General features: G+C 38.5%; 1 protein-coding gene across 5 annotated transcripts in view; it reads left to right on the top strand.

The window, feature by feature from the left end:
• Positions 1-21,994, top strand: part of ABCC5 (ATP binding cassette subfamily C member 5) — a 44,985-nt gene that overhangs the window by 11,151 nt on the left and 11,840 nt on the right. For 2 of the 5 annotated variants that reach the window (XM_021544184.3, XM_021544204.3), the window contains exons 3-18: positions 2,842-3,002; positions 3,248-3,403; positions 4,139-4,286; positions 8,931-9,164; positions 9,272-9,445; positions 10,717-10,864; positions 11,342-11,490; positions 12,085-12,192; positions 13,966-14,316; positions 15,780-15,851; positions 15,981-16,105; positions 16,701-16,773; positions 17,303-17,506; positions 18,152-18,295; positions 20,021-20,126; positions 20,805-20,989. In XM_021544184.3, the coding sequence (XP_021399859.1) occupies positions 2,842-3,002; positions 3,248-3,403; positions 4,139-4,286; positions 8,931-9,164; positions 9,272-9,445; positions 10,717-10,864; positions 11,342-11,490; positions 12,085-12,192; positions 13,966-14,316; positions 15,780-15,851; positions 15,981-16,105; positions 16,701-16,773; positions 17,303-17,506; positions 18,152-18,295; positions 20,021-20,126; positions 20,805-20,989 (2,538 nt within the window). The remainder of the gene's footprint in view (positions 1-2,841; positions 3,003-3,247; positions 3,404-4,138; positions 4,287-8,930; positions 9,165-9,271; positions 9,446-10,716; positions 10,865-11,341; positions 11,491-12,084; positions 12,193-13,965; positions 14,317-15,779; positions 15,852-15,980; positions 16,106-16,700; positions 16,774-17,302; positions 17,507-18,151; positions 18,296-20,020; positions 20,127-20,804; positions 20,990-21,994) is intronic. The other 3 variants (XM_021544195.3, XM_077785708.1, XM_077785709.1) reach the window with 2 other exon arrangements.

The raw sequence follows: 21,994 nt of genomic DNA, 5'->3' as shown, positions 1-21,994 counted from the left end.
AGTTTATGCTATTCCAAGCCCCATTGTTATTGCTGCTCAAGGGAAGTAAATTTAAGTATCATGCCCTTTTTGAACTGAAGTGACAAGGGGCATAGTCTGGTGTTCAAAAAGGATGCAAACACTAGGGTTTTTTAAAGTGTTATGGTAATGCTTTCTGCTTTATCCTTTGTGTCTTTTATAACAAATCTTCATTGTTATTTTGGCCTTTTGTTGGTGCTGATTAGTCATCTGCTGTTTCTCAATAAATGTCTGAATGAATCTCTCTTCCAGTTAGCAATATCTGATTTAGACTTGTTTTGTTTCTGTAAGCATTCCTTTGGAGTTATCAGTACCATGTTGTATCACTCATTTAATTGCTTGTTTTGGCATATTAATAAGTTGATGAATTAGAAAAAGTGTATTTTAATTTATTTTTTATGTTTATTGGACATTTATTTCAATAGCAGAGCTGGAGCCTGTTGTAGCGTATTAGTAACGACTGAAGGTATTGGTTTCCAAGAAAACTGTGCACACATGCAGGCAATCAGAAAAACTAATCAGAAACCTAAATTAAGTGTTGGGGTTGTTTTGGTTTTCTTACTTCAGTTGTTTGTTCCTGAAGAGCATTGTAGAACAGCTCTAGGAGCCTCACTTCTTGATAAACTCTGCTTTGAAGGTCTTCTGATCTTCAGAGAACTATGCAGAACTGTAGAGTTGTTCTTAGAACTTAATTGTACAGTGGTATGATGTATTTGTTTCTTGACAGTCTTACATGTAGGATTTTGTCAATCTCATCAAGATGGAGATGAGCAGTGCTCTCAGTGAGGGGTTTGTGGTTGTATTTGTCTCTATGGCAAAACATTATAAAGGCCTTTCAAAGGCAGGGCCCTCATCTTTATCAATGCGGCTTTTTCACATTTGCGGAGAGAACTCTTGAGCAGCTCTGGAGAGTTTAATTATTTTTCAGTGATTGTTTATGAATATTATCTTTGGACTGCCTAAACCCCTTGCAGAAGCTATTCTTGTTTCTAAGTGGGTGAAAACCTATTTTTATGCTTATTGACATAGTGTTTTCTGTTTTGGAAGACTTTTTTACTTATAGGCGCTTTTTTGTGTGCTCTGAAAAGCAATGTTTATACAACTAGCTTATGGCATCACTTAGAAACAAGTGTGTTATCAGCAACAAGATTTTGGGCAGATCTGCCCTGGGCCTCTTGTGAGGGTAACACAACAAACCAGTTAAGAATTCCTCGGCTCTATCCAGAAAAGAAGTGGTCCAGAACTCCTTTAGGATGATTATGACAGGTCCCTTATTAATGCTGATTTGCATAGGTTTAGTAAGGCAGTGTTGCCTTTGTGAGTCAATAATTTAATATAAATTGAGTGAGAAGTCTTTTTCAGTTTTCAAGTACTGTGGTTTTGAGTCACTCCAAGTGTCATAAGGTTTTAATGTTCTTTTGTTTTTGTGTTATTTGGCTGTCTTTTGTTACTATAGCTTTAGGTGATAGCTTTGCAAATAAGTTTTTTGAGATAGAACCATAGATTATTGACAACATGCTTAGGCACTATTTAAGTACTTTGGTTAAGTAATTAAGGAACAGATTTATGTCTTTTTCAGTTTCCTGTTCTCATCCTTCTCATGGGTGGAAACAGTGTCTTAGTGTGCTATACTATTACATGTTAACATAGGGCAGACAAAGACCACGATAAATGGTGACATTTCCAAAAACAATTACAGGACTTGGAAGTCAGGAAGCAAGTGTTGGCGTTTACTGTTTGTTGGAGGCTACAATGCATTACAGTTGTTTCTTTTCAAGGAAACAAGCTAGCTTCTCTCTGATAAGTCAACTAATAAAGGTAGAATCATAGTATCTTTAAGACCTTCAGGAAGATTTTTAAATCAGTTTTTTTTTTCTTCTACAAAGTAGCTCAGTTGCAATAAACTAGAATACAAGCAGGTAACATGGTCCTGCAATAAATGACACATCAAATTAGCAGAACCAGTCAAGAGCCCTCTGCCAGTACAGGTAACAGGCTCATCTCCTCATGTAGTTTTGCTGTAGTGTTGCAGCCAACATCTGGCTGCTTCTCAAAAGATTTGTTTAAACTCTGCAACATTTTGACTATCCTGTATCACTCTTGTTTCTCCTCTTGGATTAGCATTTCAGTCTGCCTTTCACTGGGGTTGTGGAAACCCTCCCTGAGATAAGGTTTGCCTTTAAAGTAGGTGTCTGTTACCAAAGTTGCTGAGCCATTGAGAAACTGTGCCTGGGAGCAGAGAAAATTGTCAATTTTGTTCCATTTAGATTAGGGAAAAAGAGGAAAAATAGGAAACATGATAAAAGTAAGTACAATTCTGCTTAGTGCATGTTTGGTTTTTTTGATTTAGTCTAAAGTGTTTTTGAGGAAGGGACTTCAGTAGAATTTTGAAAATACTTTGTATTTTCTGTGGATAAGAATATCTAAATTATACTAAGAAGGTGTAAATTCATAAAGAATATGTCTTAATTTCACTGCATAAGCCAGTCATTGATTTCCTGAACTGATGTAGTAGGTACTTTGTTGTAATTTTTCTCTATCTTATTTCCTGTGGCAGGATTAGTCTGGTCCATCCATTTATCCTTTGAATGCACAGGTGCAACACTAGTACTAATTTGTTTTACAAATGCAGCAATCTAACACAGATCTTGAACCTGTGCCTTCCGTAGCTTTGCTGCCAGGATGAAGCCTGTGCTTTGAGACATTGAAATGACTGTGATTGTTGCACAATAATTTGCAGAAGAGGTGCAAAATTGCTGGAGATGGGAGTCATGGACTTCAAATGTAGTTTTGAAGTCTGAATCTGTTGTCTTTTTGTAAAAGCAGATTGAATGCCAGGATGCCTTGGAAGCAGCAGCTCGGGCAGAGGGCCTGCCACTGGACATCTCTGTGCATTCCCAGCTGAGAATGCTGGATGAAGAGCATCACAAAGGCAAATACCACCATGGTCTGAATGCACTGAAACCCATACGGACCACTTCCAAGTACGTCTTTAGGTTACCACGGAACTGATACAGCATTTGCTTTTCAAACCAGTGACAAAGCACAATTGCAGATGTAGGTCTGACTGGTACTGGAAACATCAGAATTTGTTTAGCAAGTGTGGCTGGCATGGACCATTTGGTACTCTGAGTGCTTCCAATGAGAGGAGGCTTTGTTTTTCTTAAAGATTTACATTTCCTGTTTCCTTTTTCATTTGTTTGTGATTTTTTCTTTTTAATTCTTTTAGACACCAGCACCCGGTTGATAATGCTGGGCTTTTTTCCTCCATGACCTTCTCCTGGCTCACTCCTTTGGCCCACAGAGCATACAAGAAAGGGGAATTGTTTATGGATGATGTGTGGTCTTTATCAAGGCATGAGTCTTCAGATGTCAACTGCAGAAGGTAAAGACATCTAGTTTGTTATTTTCTTGTTTCCATTTATTGCATGTTAGTGTATAGGCAATGGTTTAGTGTCTATATATGGTGTCAATGGTATAGCCCTAGAAGAGCAACACTGACATTTTGTTTTGCCTTTCTCAGAATGGTAGAATTTACTTTCATCTTTCAGGGTTGACTTTCTCATGCAGCGCAGTTTCTGTAGCCTTGTTGAGTTCTGTGAAATTAGGGGATTATATTTTTAGGAGTGTCTTGCAATTATTCTGATTTTACATGTCTTTAACCTGTTTTTTTATTAAAACAATTTTTTTCTCCAGGCTGCAGTGAAAAAAGTCTTGAGCTTAAATGAGAAATAGTACTGTCAGTAGCAAGGTGATCTGAATGTGGATCAGATCTTCTGATCAAGCTTACCTTCTGTGGTTAATGAGAATTTCTTCAGGTTTTGACTCTGCAGCTCTTCAGTCAGTTCAGCAGAGAAAGACTGTCAGTATATTAAGATTGCCAAAGAGGCTTCAGGCAAAGAAAAAGCATTGTGTTTTTCATCCCTCTGTCCTATGGAATAGAACACTACACAGATATTTCTCTTTACCATACAGAATGTATTTGTTTCTCTTAATATTTTTTGTTGTTCTGAGCTAGGAAGCACTTAGAGTTTTAAGAAGTACCTATGAGACTGTACCTTCTCTTATGGTGAAAAATTGATTACATGAATAAATGTCATAAATCTTCTGTTTTTATTAGGTTGGAAAGATTGTGGCAAGAAGAACTGAAAGAAAATGGGCCTGATGATGCTTCTCTCCGGAGGGTTGTGTGGGTTTTCTGCCGCACCAGGCTCATCCTTTCCATAGTGTCTCTGATGGTCACGCAGCTCGCGGGTTTCAGTGGACCAGTAAGTAATATCCATCCTTTTTTTAACAACCCCAGAGGGCTCCATCTCATGGCCAATTGTAAAATCTTAAGGTTTCATTGCAGAATCACTTAAACATTTTGACTAGCTAGAAATTTTGGGGTAAAATTCAAGAGCAATTCAATAATCCAAGATAGGATTCCTACAGCTGATGGATCAGTTGCTGAATACCCAGGCAAGTTCTTGGAGAAGGGAGGGGGAGTTTAGGTATCCTGGAGGAAATGGACTTTTTGGTTTTTCTCTTTGGTTTTGAGTATAGTCTAAAGTTCTTCCCTAACTGCATAACTTGCTTTTTTCATAAGATTTTTATGTGCAGGTCTTCTAATTGTTTTTCTCTTTGAAATTCTGTAAATTTATCTTGGAATAAAATTCAGTCTGATAAAACCCTAATCTTAAATTATTGGCATTAATAACAGTCTTCAAGAAGCGGACCAAGAAACAATTCTGAGAGCACTGCTTAAAAACTAACATGAGCAGGTCTCAAGAAGTCTGTGGGCATAGTCTTTACTGATCCTACAGAGAATGGCCAGACAGGTTTCAGGTAGAAGTGTTAGAAAATCTTGTTGCCTAATGAACGGCTGCTGTTTGTTGCTAAGGGTCGTATTGAAGATAACAACATGGGACTTGACATTCACACCATTCTTTTGTCACGTGTTTGTTGCACATGCTGTGCAGATTTAAAGTTGAAACTTTGACTAAATTTATTCTCTACACATTTCCCTTGAGGAGTAGGAGCAGTATTACTGCTAGTAGTACACGTTTCAGTGTGCTGGTAAGCTGGAGGTTCATTTCTTGGGTAAGTACACTTGGGTGCACTGTTAGGTGAAATGTCTTTTTAAAATGTTTTCCTGCTTTTAAATGTCTTATCAAAAAATGATGTTCTGTTTAAGTCTTAAAGTTTGCCTTGTTTCATGTAATATGAATTATAATGAATGTTTCTGTGGTATTGTTTTTCTTTGTACTATTTTATAGTTGTCTTTATTAAAAAATACATGAACATACTTTTGTAATTAACAGTAAATTATGATTAAGGTTTTAACAGCACTAGCTTTTCCCAAGAAGAGCTTCTGTCATTGTTTCACTACAGGGCTTGAGGAGCTGCTTTTATCTTTAGCAGAGAACTTATAGCAGGGTTACCCCTAATTTCTGTAGCGTAATGGTCTCAATTTGTCTCAGCCAAACTGCTGAATGAGAGAGAGTCAGAGGGGAAAGAAGAAAACAAACCAGCTTGATTATGCTGGGGGCTACTGCTGCATTTGATGCTTGATATGGGTAACTTAAAATTATCTGTAGGCAGTTGCCCATTTACAGACAACCTTATTCATGTTTCTGAATAAGGCCCAATTCACTTCTGGTTCCACCATTTGGCATGAAAATAAGTCTTTACCATCCCTCCTCCCTGTTTGTAAAAATGGCATGCCTCAGGGATATGCCTATGCTGTCTCCTCAAAAGTATTAGTGCTTTCTTGTATTGTTACGCCCTTTCAGTCACCTGAAGGTGAGAAGGGAGATCAGGAAAAGCACTTGCCCTCATCAAAATTATAAAAGTGGAGTTAAACACTATATTATACTTCAAAATTTTTAATTGAATATCTATGGTCTTGAAAGGCCAGCAAATGGCTGTGGCTTTGCAATTGAGCATTGTGATGGTTATAACTGGAAAGACGTTGTTCCAGACTTCCTGTGTGGACTCTTTAGCTTTGGGTGGTTTTTATTTTTCGGTATCAGATCCTTCAAGGGTCTTCCTCTTTTTTATTTTGATACATTTTGCATCTGGCACAGAATCTGAACTTATAACCTGGTGAGTCAGCTGCATGTGTCAGAGTGCCTTGTAATAACCATCAGAATGTACTACTATAGGTGATATATTATTTATCTCCAATAAATACTTGCTACTATTTGATCAGCTACCAAAATTTCCAAGTTCTGATGGAGGAACAAAGAGGTTTCTTGATTGCTGAATGTAATCGGTTTAACTCCAGGTCTGAACAATGTACCTCTTTGCTACTGTTCAGAGCTATTCTTCCCATTTGGGAGATGGGAAAACTTGCTATTTTATTGGAGCACAGCTTGACAGTTTGGTCAGTTACTGGAGGGGGGAGTGGTAAGCTATGGGAGGTAAGTTTTCCAGTTTCCCTGTTGGCTCCAGCTGCAGCCTGCCCCGTGCTGTGGCGCGCTGGCTGCAGCAGGGATGCCGGCACTGCAGTGGGACCAGTGACAGAAGCTGTTCTTCAGCATTTTCAGGATGGCTGTTTTCTGCGTCAGGATGAGGCATTCCTGCTGGCCAGAGCCACCGCCAAGAGCAAAGGTAAGGTAATGTTTATTCCATGGGAATGCTTAAGACAGCCAAGCAGCTTGTACCAACCACTGCGGTAATAGCCACAGGAGCTCTTTCTCTCCTTAGCTTAGTTTATATGCTGTAATGTTTCTTTTTGTAAATAACTTTATGCTGGATTCTTTTCATTAAACTAATATGAATTTGAATAGTACTTGTTCAGATGTAAATGTTATTTTTCTGTGACTTTTTTCCCCTCCCTTTTCAAAATTCTTTAATCTACTGTTTCCTCTTTTCTTTCTTCTGGAACAAAAATAAATTGGGGTATAATGTAAACTGGTTTCTATTCCATCATGGGAGATGCTGAATCTATAAAATAGTGCTGCAAAATTGCACTAACGTTTTGGGAGGAATGAGACCCCAGGAAACATCTGCTATCTTTATACATCCTCTCTTGGAGACTTTCAGCAATGCTGTGGTGTGTGAGAAAATGCTTGCAGTCTGCGACCATGCTGAGTTACAGCTCGTGAGGAAAAAGGGGGATTTACACCCCAATTGCTCAGTGACTCAGTTGCATATGTTGGATTGAATACTGGAAAAAGAAGTTGGTAATCTCCACAGTAACTGCAGACCAACTGTATGCAGTTGTGATCCAAACAGTGGATGTAAAATTAAATCAAATCAGGAGAAAGTTGGAATGCAATAGATCTGTGAATGTGAGCTCCTCACATTTGTTCAGTGATCGGTATGTAAATTTTCTCAGTGGCCATTCTATAATCTGATGGACATCTGGCTTTAATTCACATCTGTGAAAAAGAACAAAATTATTTACAGCATGTTTCCTTGGTTCTGATGTGCAGAATTATTTTCCTCTGAACAGATGATTTGATCTCCTTTTTTTTTTTTTTTTTTTTTTAATTTGGTGCTGGGCTGTAGCTATCAAAACCTTTGGTGGAGTTGTGGGGTTTTGTTTTTTCCTCTCTTCAAACTATACAGAACTCCTGCTTGCAGAACATGGTTTAGCCAAGAGGACTTCAACGGACTATGATGTGAAAGGCTTCTCAAATATTTTCTTTGGTCTCAGATTTTTTTGTTGATTTTTCTTGTGGGCAGAGGTAATTCTCTACTCTGTATTAGTATATCGAAAGCACCAGTATCTTAAAACATCATTTGTTGAAAAGCTCTCTAGGAAGTCTTTTGCTGTCTGTGAAGCCTTACTGTAGGATACTTTTGAAACCAGATTTCAGAATTTGTGCAGCCTCAGAAGCCTCCTCTGTTGGTACCTTCAAGTTTGACTTCTTTTGGACTCCGTGAACAAATACTATTCTGTTTTTGTATCTTTATAATTTTGTGTATAGATTTAAATCTAATTTGTTAGAAGCTAAGACTGACTGTTAGATATTAGCCCTTTATAATTATGTTGTATGTGCAGATTGTATGTTTATACCATGGTCTACTTGTTGTATAGTGTTTTTGAGATGTTACCGTTTAAGATGACACTTCATTTCAAATAAAAGCCTATTGTTTCGCAGTTAATAATATTTAATGCTGGTGGTTGTGAATTATACGATGTTGTATTGTGCCACTGGACCACAAAAAGCTGGAGTTGGGATTTGGTGGTTCTGGGGGCTGTCCTCTTTCTGCAGGTGATGCTTGAAATGTGATTCCTGAGGTAAAGTGTTTATGTTCTTGGGGGAAGAGGGTATGGGGAGGGATTGAACAGTTAATTTTTTTGTCTCTTTTTTTTTTTTTTTCTCCCCTATCCCCAATGATTTGTGGTATTGCGTACCTTGTGCTTTCTGCTTGTTTTTTTCTTTACTATTAAACTGCTGATGTTTATTTCCAGGAATGTTTTGCAAATGTCCTTCTCACTCTTCCCCTCTACAACTGTAGGTACATTGTTCCTTTTTATCAAATAAGCACGTTTGAAGCAAACCAAAGATAAAAAAGGTCTTAATGTCACTTAAAGGAATGTTTCTTAATGTGTGCAGATGTATAAGTAGTGACTATATTTTAAAACTCTTCTATATGATAATGCATTGCTTTCAGCTAACTGACACATTTATGTTAAGTTAGAAGATACGGAGGATTAGGAGCGTGCTGCGAGGAATATGGTTCCAAATTAAACTCTCTTTACTTACTAAATTTGACTCAGTGCTTGGCTCTCAGCAGGGCTTGTGTTACAGTACTTCTTGTATTGACACCTTTTACTTCTGGAAAGAAGATGCTTTCTATTTCAAATGGCTCTTTTAAAAGCAAAGTAGCCTACTTATTTCTAACTTAACATAAAGTTGTTGTGTGGTCTTCTGGGATGATGGGATGTTCATGCAAGCTTGCATTTCTTCCTGTAGGCATTCGTTGTGAAACACCTCTTGGAGTATACCCAGCAGAGTGAGTCCAACCTGCAGTACAGCTTGTTTTTAGTTTTTGGCATCTTTATGACGGAAGTGGTGCGATCGTGGTCCCTGGCACTAACCTGGGCATTGAATTATCGCACGGGGGTCAGACTGCGTGGGGCTGTCCTGACAATGGCGTTTAAGAAAATTCTCAAGCTGAAGAATATCAAGGAGAAGTCTCTTGGAGAGGTAAGCTGCAGCCTTGGTTTGGAAATGGCAATGTTTTAGGGATGTGTATTATATTCCTTTGAGAATGAGCTGTGACTTAAGTCGAAATTATCTGTTCTGTTTTTCAGCTCATAAATGTTTGCTCCAATGATGGTCAGAGGATGTTTGAAGCTGCAGCAGTTGGCAGTTTGTTGGCTGGGGGCCCTATTGTGGCCATCTTGGGCATGGTTTATAATGTGATTATTCTGGGTCCAACAGGCTTCTTGGGATCTGCTGTCTTCATCCTCTTCTACCCAGCAATGGTGAGTTGGAGAGAGTTAAGACTTGCTTCATTTTTCTTAGGTCAGACAAATGTATAGTTCTGAATTAAGTGTTGAAATGTGCTAGATTTAGCCAGTTTGGCATTGCACTTTCTTGAAGGCAGTTACAAGACGGTGTATGAAACAAATATGGAATCAGGAAGCTCAAAGTGATAGAATTAGAAAACGAGGATAGGAAAGCTGATGGATTTGTCTGAGACTAACAGTCATATCTAAATGAAACTGCAGAATATTCAGGTGCTCATGGTTGATGTTGGAAAAAGATATGAGGCCTCCAGCTTGTGTATGGGAGCTCAGTGTTGCATAAGAAGTGTTCTTGATTTCTTGACTCAATGCAAGATGTTGAAAAACACCACATCTGGCACAGCTTGTTCTTGATGAGGTACTTCTGCTGAGCTGTGAAATAGACTAGTTCAAGCCAAAATCTTCTCGCCTATAAAATGTCTGCAAGACTGCTGAAGATTTGTATTCATAATACACGTCTTATAAACCATGGAGGCTGAATACTGTGAGGTTCACTGTGGTCCAATTTATCTGGCCAAAAGTAAGGATTATATGTAGTGGGAGTTGCATTTTAGAGGGGAATGAGGAGTGGAGTTTGAACATGTTTTCCAGTTCTTTCCAGCAGTCCTTCTTTATTGATTGGGGGCTTCAAAAGAGTTTGCACGTGTATGAAGAAAGGAAAGGAGATAAAACTTCCTGAAGTATTGTGTTGGATTTGAATTTCAGACCAGGAATGGGATGTATGTAGGAGTAGCAGATTTTTTAAAGCATATCAAACAACTTTCTGGTTTTAGATTATTTTAGGAAAAATGTGAAAAACTCTTTTACTACCTTCATAGCACTGGCATAGACTAGAAAATTATCTGACTGGGCAAAGTCCTGATTTGCCTTACAGAATCAGGTTAAAAGGCTGGCTAAAGTGGGGGTCAACTTTGTGTGTCTTTAGGTTAAGTTTGTGCTTCAGAAACTTTACCTGAACTGGTACTATTCAATATTGGTAAAAGTGCACACCTTTATTCTTTCAAATTTTTGTTGAAATTTGCTCTTACGAGTCTGGTGCTTGGTGCAAATGGGACAGGAGGAAATGAATGATTTCAGCCTGAGTTTTATCTTAGAATAGCAGTTACCTGGCCTTATCCCTGATTCCCCTTTTCAGATTAAAAATTAATTTCCTCTGGTAATTAGGAATTGAATGTACTTGCTTTTTCTGAGTTGCCATTAATGTTTCATTGTGTTGTCTTTTGTTTCAGATGTTTGTGTCACGCCTCACAGCTTATTTCAGAAGAAAATGCGTAGCAACAACAGATGAACGTGTGCAAAAGATGAATGAAGTTCTTAATTACATTAAATTCATTAAAATGTATGCCTGGGTCAAACCATTTTCTCAGAATGTTCAAAGTGAGTTCCCACAGTCTGTAAATGTCTCCTTTGCTGCTTTGTAGCCTGTGCATGCTGACTTTGTGCTGTAGGTGCTGATGGATGAGCAGTTTAAGAACACTGTCATTCTTCAGGCTCATCTGTGTTATTCACAATGGGTTGAACAAACAGACCTGCTTCTAAAATTTCACCTTCTAGTGTAATGATGTTTGTGGCATGACATTAAGCTTAAGTTTTTCAATTTTCCTTTTATAATTTAATAAATGTGCTGGCTGCTCTATTTTAAAAAAAATTAAATCCTTATATTTGTATAATTACAGACCATTATATTTTCCTCTTCTATAATTACTTTTTCTATGAGAATGTTTATAGTGTGATAAACACTAAAGTGTAGAATTAGGCTTCTTACTGTTTATATATAGTGCTATGGTACTGTCTGTTTGGTGTATGTACCCCCTAATCACAGCTCAAATGTGGTGCCTCTATTTGTATTTCTAGAAATTCGTGAGGAGGAACGCAAAATCTTGGAGCGTGCAGGCTACTTCCAGAGCATCACTGTGGGAGTGGCTCCCATTGTTGTTGTCATTGCCAGTGTGGTGACCTTTTCTGTCCATATGATCCTTGGCTATGACCTTACAGCAGCTCAGGTAAACTGTTAGACATTTCTTTGTGCTTTTGCTTCTGTAGCTTTTCTGCTGAGCCATTTCTTATGTGGCTGTGCCCATGTGGCCAGGCTGTATCTTTGTTCACAGAAGTGAGTATCTGACGGCTGTGACAGCAGCAGGTGGAGTCTTATGTCTTGCACAAAAGGCTCTCAGTGCTCTTTTGTCCTGACCTGCCTCAGAACAGGTTTTGGGCTGAATGTAAATAAGTCCTCCTGTTTGGATGGGCCATTGGGGATTACTGGATGTTTGTTTTGCAGTGTGCTTGGATGCAAACAACACAAATGTCTAAAAATAGGATTTGAATTTGTGCCTTCACTAGTAGGTTAACGCAGAATTTGCTGGCTGCTGCATTTGTTAGATCTACAAACAGAACAGGTCTGTCATGGTCTGTTGAAAGCACTAGAGAAGGAGTTGGGTAGATTTGTTTTGCGAATATGTTTAATATTTAAATGGCTGTTCTTGAACTGGGCCTTTTCTATGGTTTTGACTTGCTGCTGTGCCATTTTGGGTTTTAGAAGGCTGGAGCTGTTAGAATATTGCATTCAAGTGTGATTATTTTTCTTGTCTTGTTTCTAGGCATTCACAGTAGTCACTGTCTTTAACTCAATGACTTTTGCTCTCAAAGTAACTCCGTTCTCAGTGAAGTCTCTGTCTGAGGCATCTGTTTCTGTTGACAGATTTAAGGTAAGCAGTCATTTGGCCTCAGTTTTCTCTGTAAGTGTGGAGTGTTGTACGTGCTCAGTAGATGCAAAGGGAACATTTGGAAGGTGATGTGACTAATGGCAGAAAAGTTATATTTCTTTACACTTAGCATTCTAGATTATTTGATTCTGCAAGAGATACAAATGTAGTGAAGGGATATTAGCAGTTTAAGAATAAAGTAATACCAGTGAGAAGCAAAATAGTCTGATTTGAAGATTTTATGATTTTGAAGTTGGCCACAGGAAGAGAGAAGAGTGAAGGACTCAGTGGCTCACTGTATAATAATTTTTAACTTCATTTTGAGAACATATATATGAAGACTGCAACATGTGTACAATGAAATTTTATGCTTTGCTAATTAACCCTTTTGAAAATATCAGGTGTTAGGTAAGTAGGTTGACAAAAATCCGTGGGATTTTACCTGTGGTCATAGAAGCCTGAGCTTTTATATTTCCAGACCATATTAAGTGGCTGAAATTCCTCTATATAAGTAAATGGAGTTGTGATCTGGCAAAACAGATCTATGGCAGAAAATGTAAAACCTTGATAATTAACCATCTTATCTCCTGTCATGGGGATTGGAAGATGAATACACTATGTGTACTTTATGAACTCAGAGGGGACACCTTTACTTTGTCTTGTCTCTTGAATGTAAGTGTATTGCACATTGTGGAAATTTCCAGAATGGAAAATAGTACTTTCCAAATAAAAACTTTGACAAGCTTTGACAGATACATGGATTCTGTGTAATGTGTTCATGGAACAAACATCCATGTGAGAAAACCAGAATCTGTAGAATGATTTTGAGATTCCATTACTTTTGAGTAATTTTGCTTCATCTTCTGAGTCAGCCTAAAATCAGCCTTGCTTAAATCCAAGTGCACTTAAGGGAATTTTCTATGAGGGAAGAAAAGGAAAAGGAAATTGAATTATCTCCCAGTTTGCCTATAAATTGTGTAGGAAATGTAACATAAGGTGAGGAAACTCTGACATCACAGTAAAAATTTAATTGACTTTTTGGCTCTGTAAATGAGTATGAGCTTTCTTATGAATGTGTGATTCAGACATAGCAATTGCAAGAGTAAATAAGGCTGGGAATTGAGAATTTTTAGTCACAAAAAACTACTTGGTTCAAAACAAATTGTATAAGTGGCGAACATTTTATCTTGTAATTAAACTGTGTGAAAAATGTCTTCCTAATCTGTTGATTGTAAATACTGATGGATGTGGTGGAAAACGTGATGCAGTTGACTGACTTCTTGCCAAGCAGCCTGAAATAGATCAGCTCCACTTGTGCAAGATGACTTTTTCTCAGCAGAAAAGTTGATTGGTAAAGGCTCAATTTAAAGCCATTCTGTCTCCTTCCATAATGAGTTGGTGTGCAGGACAACTCAGTCACTTTGTCTCAAGTGACCTCTCCTCTCCAGCCTGTGTGTTCTGCTCACATGTTTATAATCTGTAACATACAGAGCTGCAGTTGCAAACAGTGTCAAAGGAAGAAGTGTCTGTCGCATCACATCCGGAGTATTGCAGTTCTGTGAAAGTCAAGTGTATCAAAGTGCTTCCACCACATCCAGGAATGCCCCAGCCACTTAGCAGACCTGGAGTTAGTTTACACTAATGAGCTACCTTTTGCTCTTCAGCTTCCTTCTACTATATAGCCTGATGTGTTTTGCTGCGTGAGTGTGCCGTAGGCTTGTCTCCCAGTCTTGATCAGGTGTCTCATCTTTACACCTCTCTCACAACTCCTATCAGAGTTTATTTCTAATGGAAGAGGTTCATATGATAAAGAAAAAACCAGCCAATCCTCACACCGCGATAGAGGTGAAAAATGCTACCTTGGCTTGGGACTTCTCCCACGCCAGCGTCCAGAGCTCACCAAAGTTGACCCCCAAAGTGAAAAAAGACAAGAAAGTCACCAAGAGCAAGAAAGAGAAAATGAAGCTACAGAATGAAGGACAGCAAGCTGTGCTGGCAGAGCAGAAGGGCCATCTTCTAGTGGACAGTGATGACCATCACAGCCCCGAAGAGGAGCACAAAATCATCCACCTGGTTAACCTTCGGCTTCAGAGGACCCTGTACAACATTGACTTGGAGATAGAGAAGGTAAGGAGGAATTCTGAGGCTTTTAAAAGGCCTCATTATAGCTGTCCCCTGGAACAGAGAGCTGTGTGCTGTTCATTTTGCATGAAATGGAGCATATTGCTTTTGTGCACTCTGTAATATCCATGGCAACTGCAGTATCCAGGATGCAGTGTCTGATCTTGCTGTAAACAGCTGTACCATTTTAGCAACTGCATCTTTGCAAACGGCCTGTGAAACAAGGGCAGGCTGTATAGCTTCCACATCCAGCTGAGGGGTTTGCAGCTCCTAGGGCGGTGTGAGAGCCACTGAGCTCAGAGAACCTGCAGGGCACCAGGTATCAATAGGGTGCTGGTGAACAGTGTGTTCCTCCAGTGACTTGATAATTTTGCAGTTTCATCTGTATTCTGGGTGAACATTTTAGGTGACTAGGTGTTCCAGTGGAGCATAACAGTGCTTTTCATTGAAGAATGTGCAATTTTCTTCCTTGAATTTTTGTACCGGTGGATGCTGGTTTTCAAGAGTTGTAGAAACATTTGGAGCTATTTGCTCCAAGGTGGGTAAAAGCATGTAAAATGTCAAAGAAAAAGCATTGAACTTAATACATGACATTATCTACACATACAAAAGCTTTGAAGTCTGGCAGTTGCGTATTGAAATAATGGGATCCATAGATTTATTAAGATATTAAGTGTTAAATTGTCTTGTGTTGTTAAACAAAGAGAGGGATAGTTTAAGCTATTTTAAACAGTAAAAATACCTATATTTTAAGCTCTGGGGGAGAATGCCTATAGCTTAAAAAATTGCCTCAAATAGGAGTACGGTTACTTGAAAATGTAAAGGCTGGTTTTGTCTCAGAAGTCAAAGAAAAGCTGGTTTTGTCTTTCTCTTCTATCAAGAGAAGGCCACCAATGTGTTCCATAAGTGTCTATATATCTTTCTTGTTCACTTTATATTTTTTACAAAAGGAATAAAAATAGCTTTGATATATTGTTTAATGTGAGTACTAACCTGCTCATTCTGTTGCAGAGAAATTCTTCAAAGTGATTGAATTCTAGTATTTTCTTGGTACATGTTCTCTAGCAAATTGGATCTAACTGACAAGAAGTTTGACTGGACCTATATATGCCAAATTCTCTTTTCTTTCAGTCTTTTCCTCTTTCCTTGTTACTTTCAAAAGCATCTTGGTGCTTTCGGTTTATTGATCCTCTGGGCCTGTAACCCTAGTAAGAAGGAAGCTGATCTTCAAACACCTTTATTTTTACTTCTAGAGTTGATTTCAGTTTTATTTCACTGGGGTTGTGTTCACTTTATGCAATTTGAGTATGTGACTGATACTGACTGACTCTTGCTTTTTTTGTCTATTATGTCACTTTAGAGGTGTCATTTCTATCCAACTGTTCTCTCAGAGGTACTAGAGGTAGTCTGGATTCTGAAAGGGATGATGAATGTAAGAAATGAGTGCCATATTTTTATTTTCTTTGTAGGGAAAACTTGTTGGAATTTGTGGCAGTGTGGGGAGTGGAAAAACTTCACTTATCTCTGCAATTTTAGGGCAGGTGAGAAATCCTGTTTTGAGTATTTCTGCTCTTCTTTTCCATCTCCTATTTCACTTATTTGTACTCTTTAGAATGCAGTCAGTTGTAAACACAGGGTAGCATGATCACACAGCTGGTGTGCAATTGCAGATGACCCTGTTGGAGGGGAGCATTGCCGTAAGCGGGACCTTCGCCTACGTGGCCCAGCAGGCCTGGATCCTCAACGCCACTCTCCGGGACAACATCCTGTTTGGCAAGGAGTATGATGAAGAAAGGTAGGTCAGACTGCTTGCTGATCTTGATGAAAGCTTAGTAATTCTTGGCCTAAGTGTGGGAAGAATTTAATGCAGAGTACACTGCAGATAAAGCCTCTGTGCCCTTCTGGAGTGTAAGTCTCCTCTGAGTCCCATTTAGGATCCTGCCACTCTTGCATGTGGCTGGTGGCTGTCGGTGTGCTTGGCCCTGCTCCTTGCAGTGAGGCTGGGTCTCATCCTGGACCTCTGGTTGAAACCAGCAGCTGCTGTGAGCAGCACTAAAGTGGTATTTGGTCTTGTTGTCCTGGCCTTGCCCCCTTCAAACACAATGGCTGTGTGCAATGTACTGACATCTTCCATGGCCCCCCTCCACTGGGGGACTTTCCTGTGGCCCTTATCCAACTATCCCTGAAAATAAATTGTCTCTATCCTCACAATGCTTTTGATGTAGGTGATTAATTATTACCCTCAGTTTTCTCCTGAGACTTCAAGGCAGATGATTTGTTTTAGGCTGCTGGAGTATCTGGTATTAGTGTAGAAAATGATACAATGCTTTACTAGTTAAATAATTGTGGGGAAATCAGTTTTCTTAACTATTTATCTACTTACTCTTCAGATACAATACTGTGCTGAATGGTTGCTGTCTAAGGCCTGACCTGGCCATTCTTCCAAATGGGGACCTGACAGAGGTATATTTTGCTTACACTAAACTAATTAATAGATGGAGAAAAGAGTTTTGGTTTGGCAGGGTAAACTGGAATGAGGGTACATCAGTCTGGGGTGCATATGAGCCAAGCTGTTGAATGCATTCTCTTGAGCTGACCTTAGTGGGACTTGAACTGTTAAGAGTTGAACCCTGTTTTTTACTGAGATGTTGACTGTTTGATAATTTTTCATTGTGTTGTAAATTTAGCTGCCTTAATAGGACCTAATTGAACTTGATTTAAAATAGCTAAGGAAAAAAATGGCTATGTTAGCTCATAAAAGGTAAAATAAGCAAAGAAAGTACTGCCACATTTCAAGCATATTAACCTTGAGTTTGAATGTGTAACATATGTCACAAAGTGGACACTTAAACTTGAATACATGTATGTATTAATATAATATGTTATGGGGGAGTATCTATATAAATAAAAAATGAGTATTATGGTCTGCTTTATTCTGGTCATCTATGTTACATTGTGCTGAAGAAATAAAATTATGGGTGTGTCTCTGCAGATTGGTGAACGAGGGGCTAACCTGAGTGGGGGACAGCGTCAGAGAATCAGTCTGGCTCGAGCCCTGTACAGTGACAGGGACATTTACATCCTTGATGACCCCCTTAGTGCCTTAGATGCTCACGTTGGAAATCACATTTTTAACAGTGCAATAAGGAAGCACCTGAAGTCAAAGACTGTCCTTTTCATCACACATCAGCTTCAGGTACTGAGTCTCCCATACTTTTTCTTGGACCTTCTTGAAACTGTTTGTTAATCAGTTGCCTTCATGCTGGAAATTTCTGTGCCCTGACCTGTGACAGGACAACCCTGTCTGTCTATAGAATGTGTGGTTTATGTTTATAAACTAGGTTTGCAGGTGTGCACTGAGCACAGTTTTATTATTTGATACCAGTGCTGCTTGGTGTCTGTTTGGGACTGCTAACCATTGGCTGAAGAAAATGTGCCAGAGAAAAAAATACCTGTTCAAAAATATTTTTGCTAACTTGCTATAAAGCTTTTTCATCACAGCAGAAATAGTTATATTTGGTGTCAGTAAATCAGAATTTATGTACCTGAGATTTTTTTTTGCTGTCTCTGTGCATAGAAATATTAGTGCTTAGTCTAAGTATCCTGTGTCACGTCTTCCAGAAGAGATTGGTTTTGATAGAACACAAAAACTTTTTATTTGTGTAGTGTGAGTAATCATGGTGCTCTAGCCAGAGAAGGACCTCTGAAAATCAGCTCTCTGATTGTGTGGGAATAGGCGTGCTGTGTGCCAGTGTCTAGAAGCTACTGAGAAGGGTTGTGTGGGAGTGTTTGGTTATTGAACATCGTGATAGAGACTTCTTCTTGCTGCCACTTTCTCCAGTATCTTGTTGACTGTGATGAAGTGATCTTCATGAAAGAAGGCTGCATTACTGAGCGAGGCAGTCATGAGGAACTGATGAATTTAAATGGGGATTATGCAACTATTTTTAACAGCCTACAGCTGGGAGAAACACCACATATTGAGGTACTTGTTTATTTTAAAGTATTCTGAATCTTGACTATTCTGAGGTGAAGCAAGTGATTTTGTTGGAAACCTGGAAAATGGCTTCACACACTTTCATGTGTTGATCTGACCAATAGATTTCCTATAGAATAATCTCTGCTTCATTAGCACTGTGTCACAGTTTGTTTTTACGGAATGTGTGCTAGAGAGGACTCTGCCAATGAGCTTATGACTTAATCATGAAAATATTGTAGTGTTTCCCCTGGTGATGCTCAGAGTAGGAAGTTTTTCTCTTATTGTACACACCACTCCTTAATTTACCTCTGAATTAGCTCAGATCATCAACAACCTTTATCTGAAAAAATTCTTACTGGCTTGCTGCTATATATTCAGTGGAGTGTGACTGAGGCACAGCAGGTGTGACACAACTTGTCAAAAGTTAGATGTGACACTATTTTGGAGGCATAACTGAAAATGCTGTGTTTTGGGAGTTTGAGAAAAAATGTTTTGCCTTGACACTAATTCTGTTATGAAAAAAGTCTGTAAATGCAAACATGAATATGTGCTCTAGTATTTCAGTTGGTACAAAAATTATAAATCTAGAAAATAACAAGAACCATTCAGTACAACATCTACATTTTCATCAATTTAATTTTTCCCACCCTTCTGCTCTTTGTTTCCTGAAGTTAATCTCTGGAGTAAAGATCTTTGCATTTTGTTTTATAATAACTTGTCTAAATTTCGTGTGCATTTTCTCTTAGAAAAGATTAAAAGTACATCAACAGTTTATTTTCTAAGAGATGGGAGGTTCCTTATTCATGAGACATTTAAAACAAAACATTTCTGAGAAGGAAGCATTGTAAGAATTACAGATATGGAAGGAGCTTGGTGACACATTCTCCTGGGAGATATTTGTGAAAGAAGCAAAAGGATATAATGCATTGCTCTGCATATCCTTTGAGGCATGAAGATAATAGTAAGACTAATAATGATAGTGAACAAGAGATTCTCCAGTCTTTATGGTTGGCTGACCTTTAATGTTGCTGTAAACATTAGCTCATGTAAAGACCATGAAATTGCATTCCCTGTGGGATAAAAATAAAAGGATCATCAGTTGGAGTCTCTGTGGTTTGATCTTGTGTAAAGTGTGGGAAGGCAGCCCTGAACATGGTGTGTAAGGGGTTTCAGTCCACGTAGGCTGACTCTGAACAGGCAGTAACTCCCAGTTATGGAAAAATGGCTGGGTTTAGAGCAGGGCTTGTGTGTCACTTTAGTGATTGGATATTGGATTTCTGGAAGATCAAGTTAACCTGACTTTTCTTAAGAAATCTCTCATGAAATATCTCTTAAGTGCTAGGGTGCTTGGAGAAAAAAGCCTCTTTAAAAAAATGCGAGTTATTTTTACAAGGGATAGGGAGATTACTGCAAGAAAGATATAATAGGGATATTATTCCTCTACCAAGTACACTCATAATTTACACTGATGTACTGATGTACACTGATCCTGGAAATTACCTTTGCACTCTACCTGTACACGTTGGTAGTAGTTCAGATTAATAGAGGAGGAGAATTTAATCCACCAGAGTTGGCAATCATCTGTAATAATTGTGAAGTTAATATCCTCCTTGATGTGAATGCTGAGCTATTGAAAGCCTTTGTTCTTAGGTGGCAGATAAAAAAAAAGTTTGTGTTTATATATGAAAATGTCAAAGCCAACTACTGTTTAGTGTCACTGTTTTTCTGCAGATTAATATAAAGAAGAACACAAACAATTCATTAAAAAGGCCCCAGGATAAAAGTACCAAAACAGGGTCTGTGAAGAAGGAGAAAGTTGTAAAGAAGGAAGAAGAGGGTAACTATGTAATCAAATTTCTGTCTGTAATTGTTTTGTACTCCAATAAATTCAAAACATGTTCTTCAAAGTATATTGTTAATGAACCTTTCAGGTTTTGGAAGCTGTCTCAATCCTAATCACTTAGTGTGGTTGATAGGAGACAGGCAGTGGGCAAAGAACATTCATTAATTCATTAAATATGGGTGCCTGTACAATGTTTTTAAGTTCAGTCAGGCTCCTGTTGGTCAGATGCCATTAGCACAAAGGAGCTGGTACTGCCTTGCTCCCACACCACCTTTCCCTCCTATCCCAAGAGGGCCATGTGTACAGCCTGGCACTCAGTCCTAGGCAGGACATTTATGGATGAAGGGAAGGTCTGGCCTCTGTAGTTCTCTGTTTAATGTTAGCTTTGAACTTCAGGTTTAAAAAGCAATAGTGAGGCTGATCCCAGCCTAACATTCAAGTCTCTGCTGATGAGACTTTTTCAGCCATACCATGACTTAAATGATTGATTCTGCAGAAGAAGTGTGACTTCTTGAAAAACTGTTTGAACCACTGAGTTCTAAGTGTGAAGTAAAGTGTGTGTTTCTGAAAGTACTCTGCACAGTTTGAAAGACTAATTTTGTATATGTCACAAATTTATGGGAGTTTCATGGAAGAGCTTTCCTCATTCCCTTTTCATCTGCTATTTCACAGGCCAGTTGGTCCAGTTGGAAGAGAAAGGCAAAGGCTCTGTCCCCTGGTCTGTTTATGGTGTCTACATTCAGGCAGCTGGAGGCCCCTTTGCATGCCTCATCATCATGGCACTGTTTGTGCTGAATGTGGGCAGCACAGCTTTTAGCAACTGGTGGCTGAGTTTCTGGATTAAGCAAGGCAGTGGAGTAAGTTCAATAGCTTTTCTACTCTTGTGTCTAATGGGCTGGGGGTGTTCTGCTAGACTAATCCCAAGCAGTTCTGCAAGACCAAATAGTTCTTCCTAATTTAAATAAGTTGGAAGGCTCCCCAGGAGGTGGTCTCACTAGGGAGTTCATCTGCAAGAATAAGAGAGCTTCAGTCATAAGAAAAATATAATAACTTATGTGATTTAATGCTGCCCTCTTGTTCCTTTTCTTGGTTAGTGTAAGAAAATGAAGTGAAAATATGAAAGGAGCCAACAAGCTAATTTTAATGTGTTTTGTTTAAATGTGATGTTATATCTAACAGGAAAATTTTTGTTAAAATATGGCTTTGAGTCAAATGACTTGGAAATTGCTTTGAAGAGTCTGATGACCTGGGATGATTTGGGCTTTTTCCCACTCTCAGGACTTTGATTGTGAGTTTTGTCACATTTAAAACTCCAAATATAACTGCAAGAGTTTTTTGTGAGGGCAGAGAGCAAGGTACTAATCTCGGAGATTAAATAATGAAATGCAGATGGCAAACAATATTAGAATCAGCATTAAGATCCTTAAACATACTTAAAGATTAAAAATAAATGAGAGAATGAGATTGTATAACTGTGTGACTGTAAAGAATTTATTGCATAGTGGCAGAAATAAGTGTTTGATAAAGATTTATCCAAGGTGAATATGGCTGTGTGGTGCTATCCAAGTATCTGATGTTGTTCAGGAGAACACAAGAAATAAGCATGAAATGAGAGATTAGGAATCAAATGAAACAGATATTGTGGTGTTACAAAACAGTATTTTGAAAGATTTTGTAAGAAAAAAATCAAGGGTTACAAATCTACAAGTCAAGCATCTCTGCCACAGAAAAGTTTCTGAAGTATTCAATGGTCACTGAAGTACTTGAAAGAAGAAATATCAAATATAGTGGGAGAAGACACAAGGCAGTTAAATTTCTACCACATGTAATGTATACATGCTTCATCCTTGTCTTAACTAACC

The sequence above is a fragment of the Lonchura striata genome, chromosome 10 (genome assembly GCF_046129695.1).
Source record: "Lonchura striata isolate bLonStr1 chromosome 10, bLonStr1.mat, whole genome shotgun sequence".
Taxonomy (NCBI): domain Eukaryota; kingdom Metazoa; phylum Chordata; class Aves; order Passeriformes; family Estrildidae; genus Lonchura; species Lonchura striata.
Note: the sequence above shows the minus strand (reverse complement) of the source record. Positions and strands in the feature narration are given on the sequence as shown.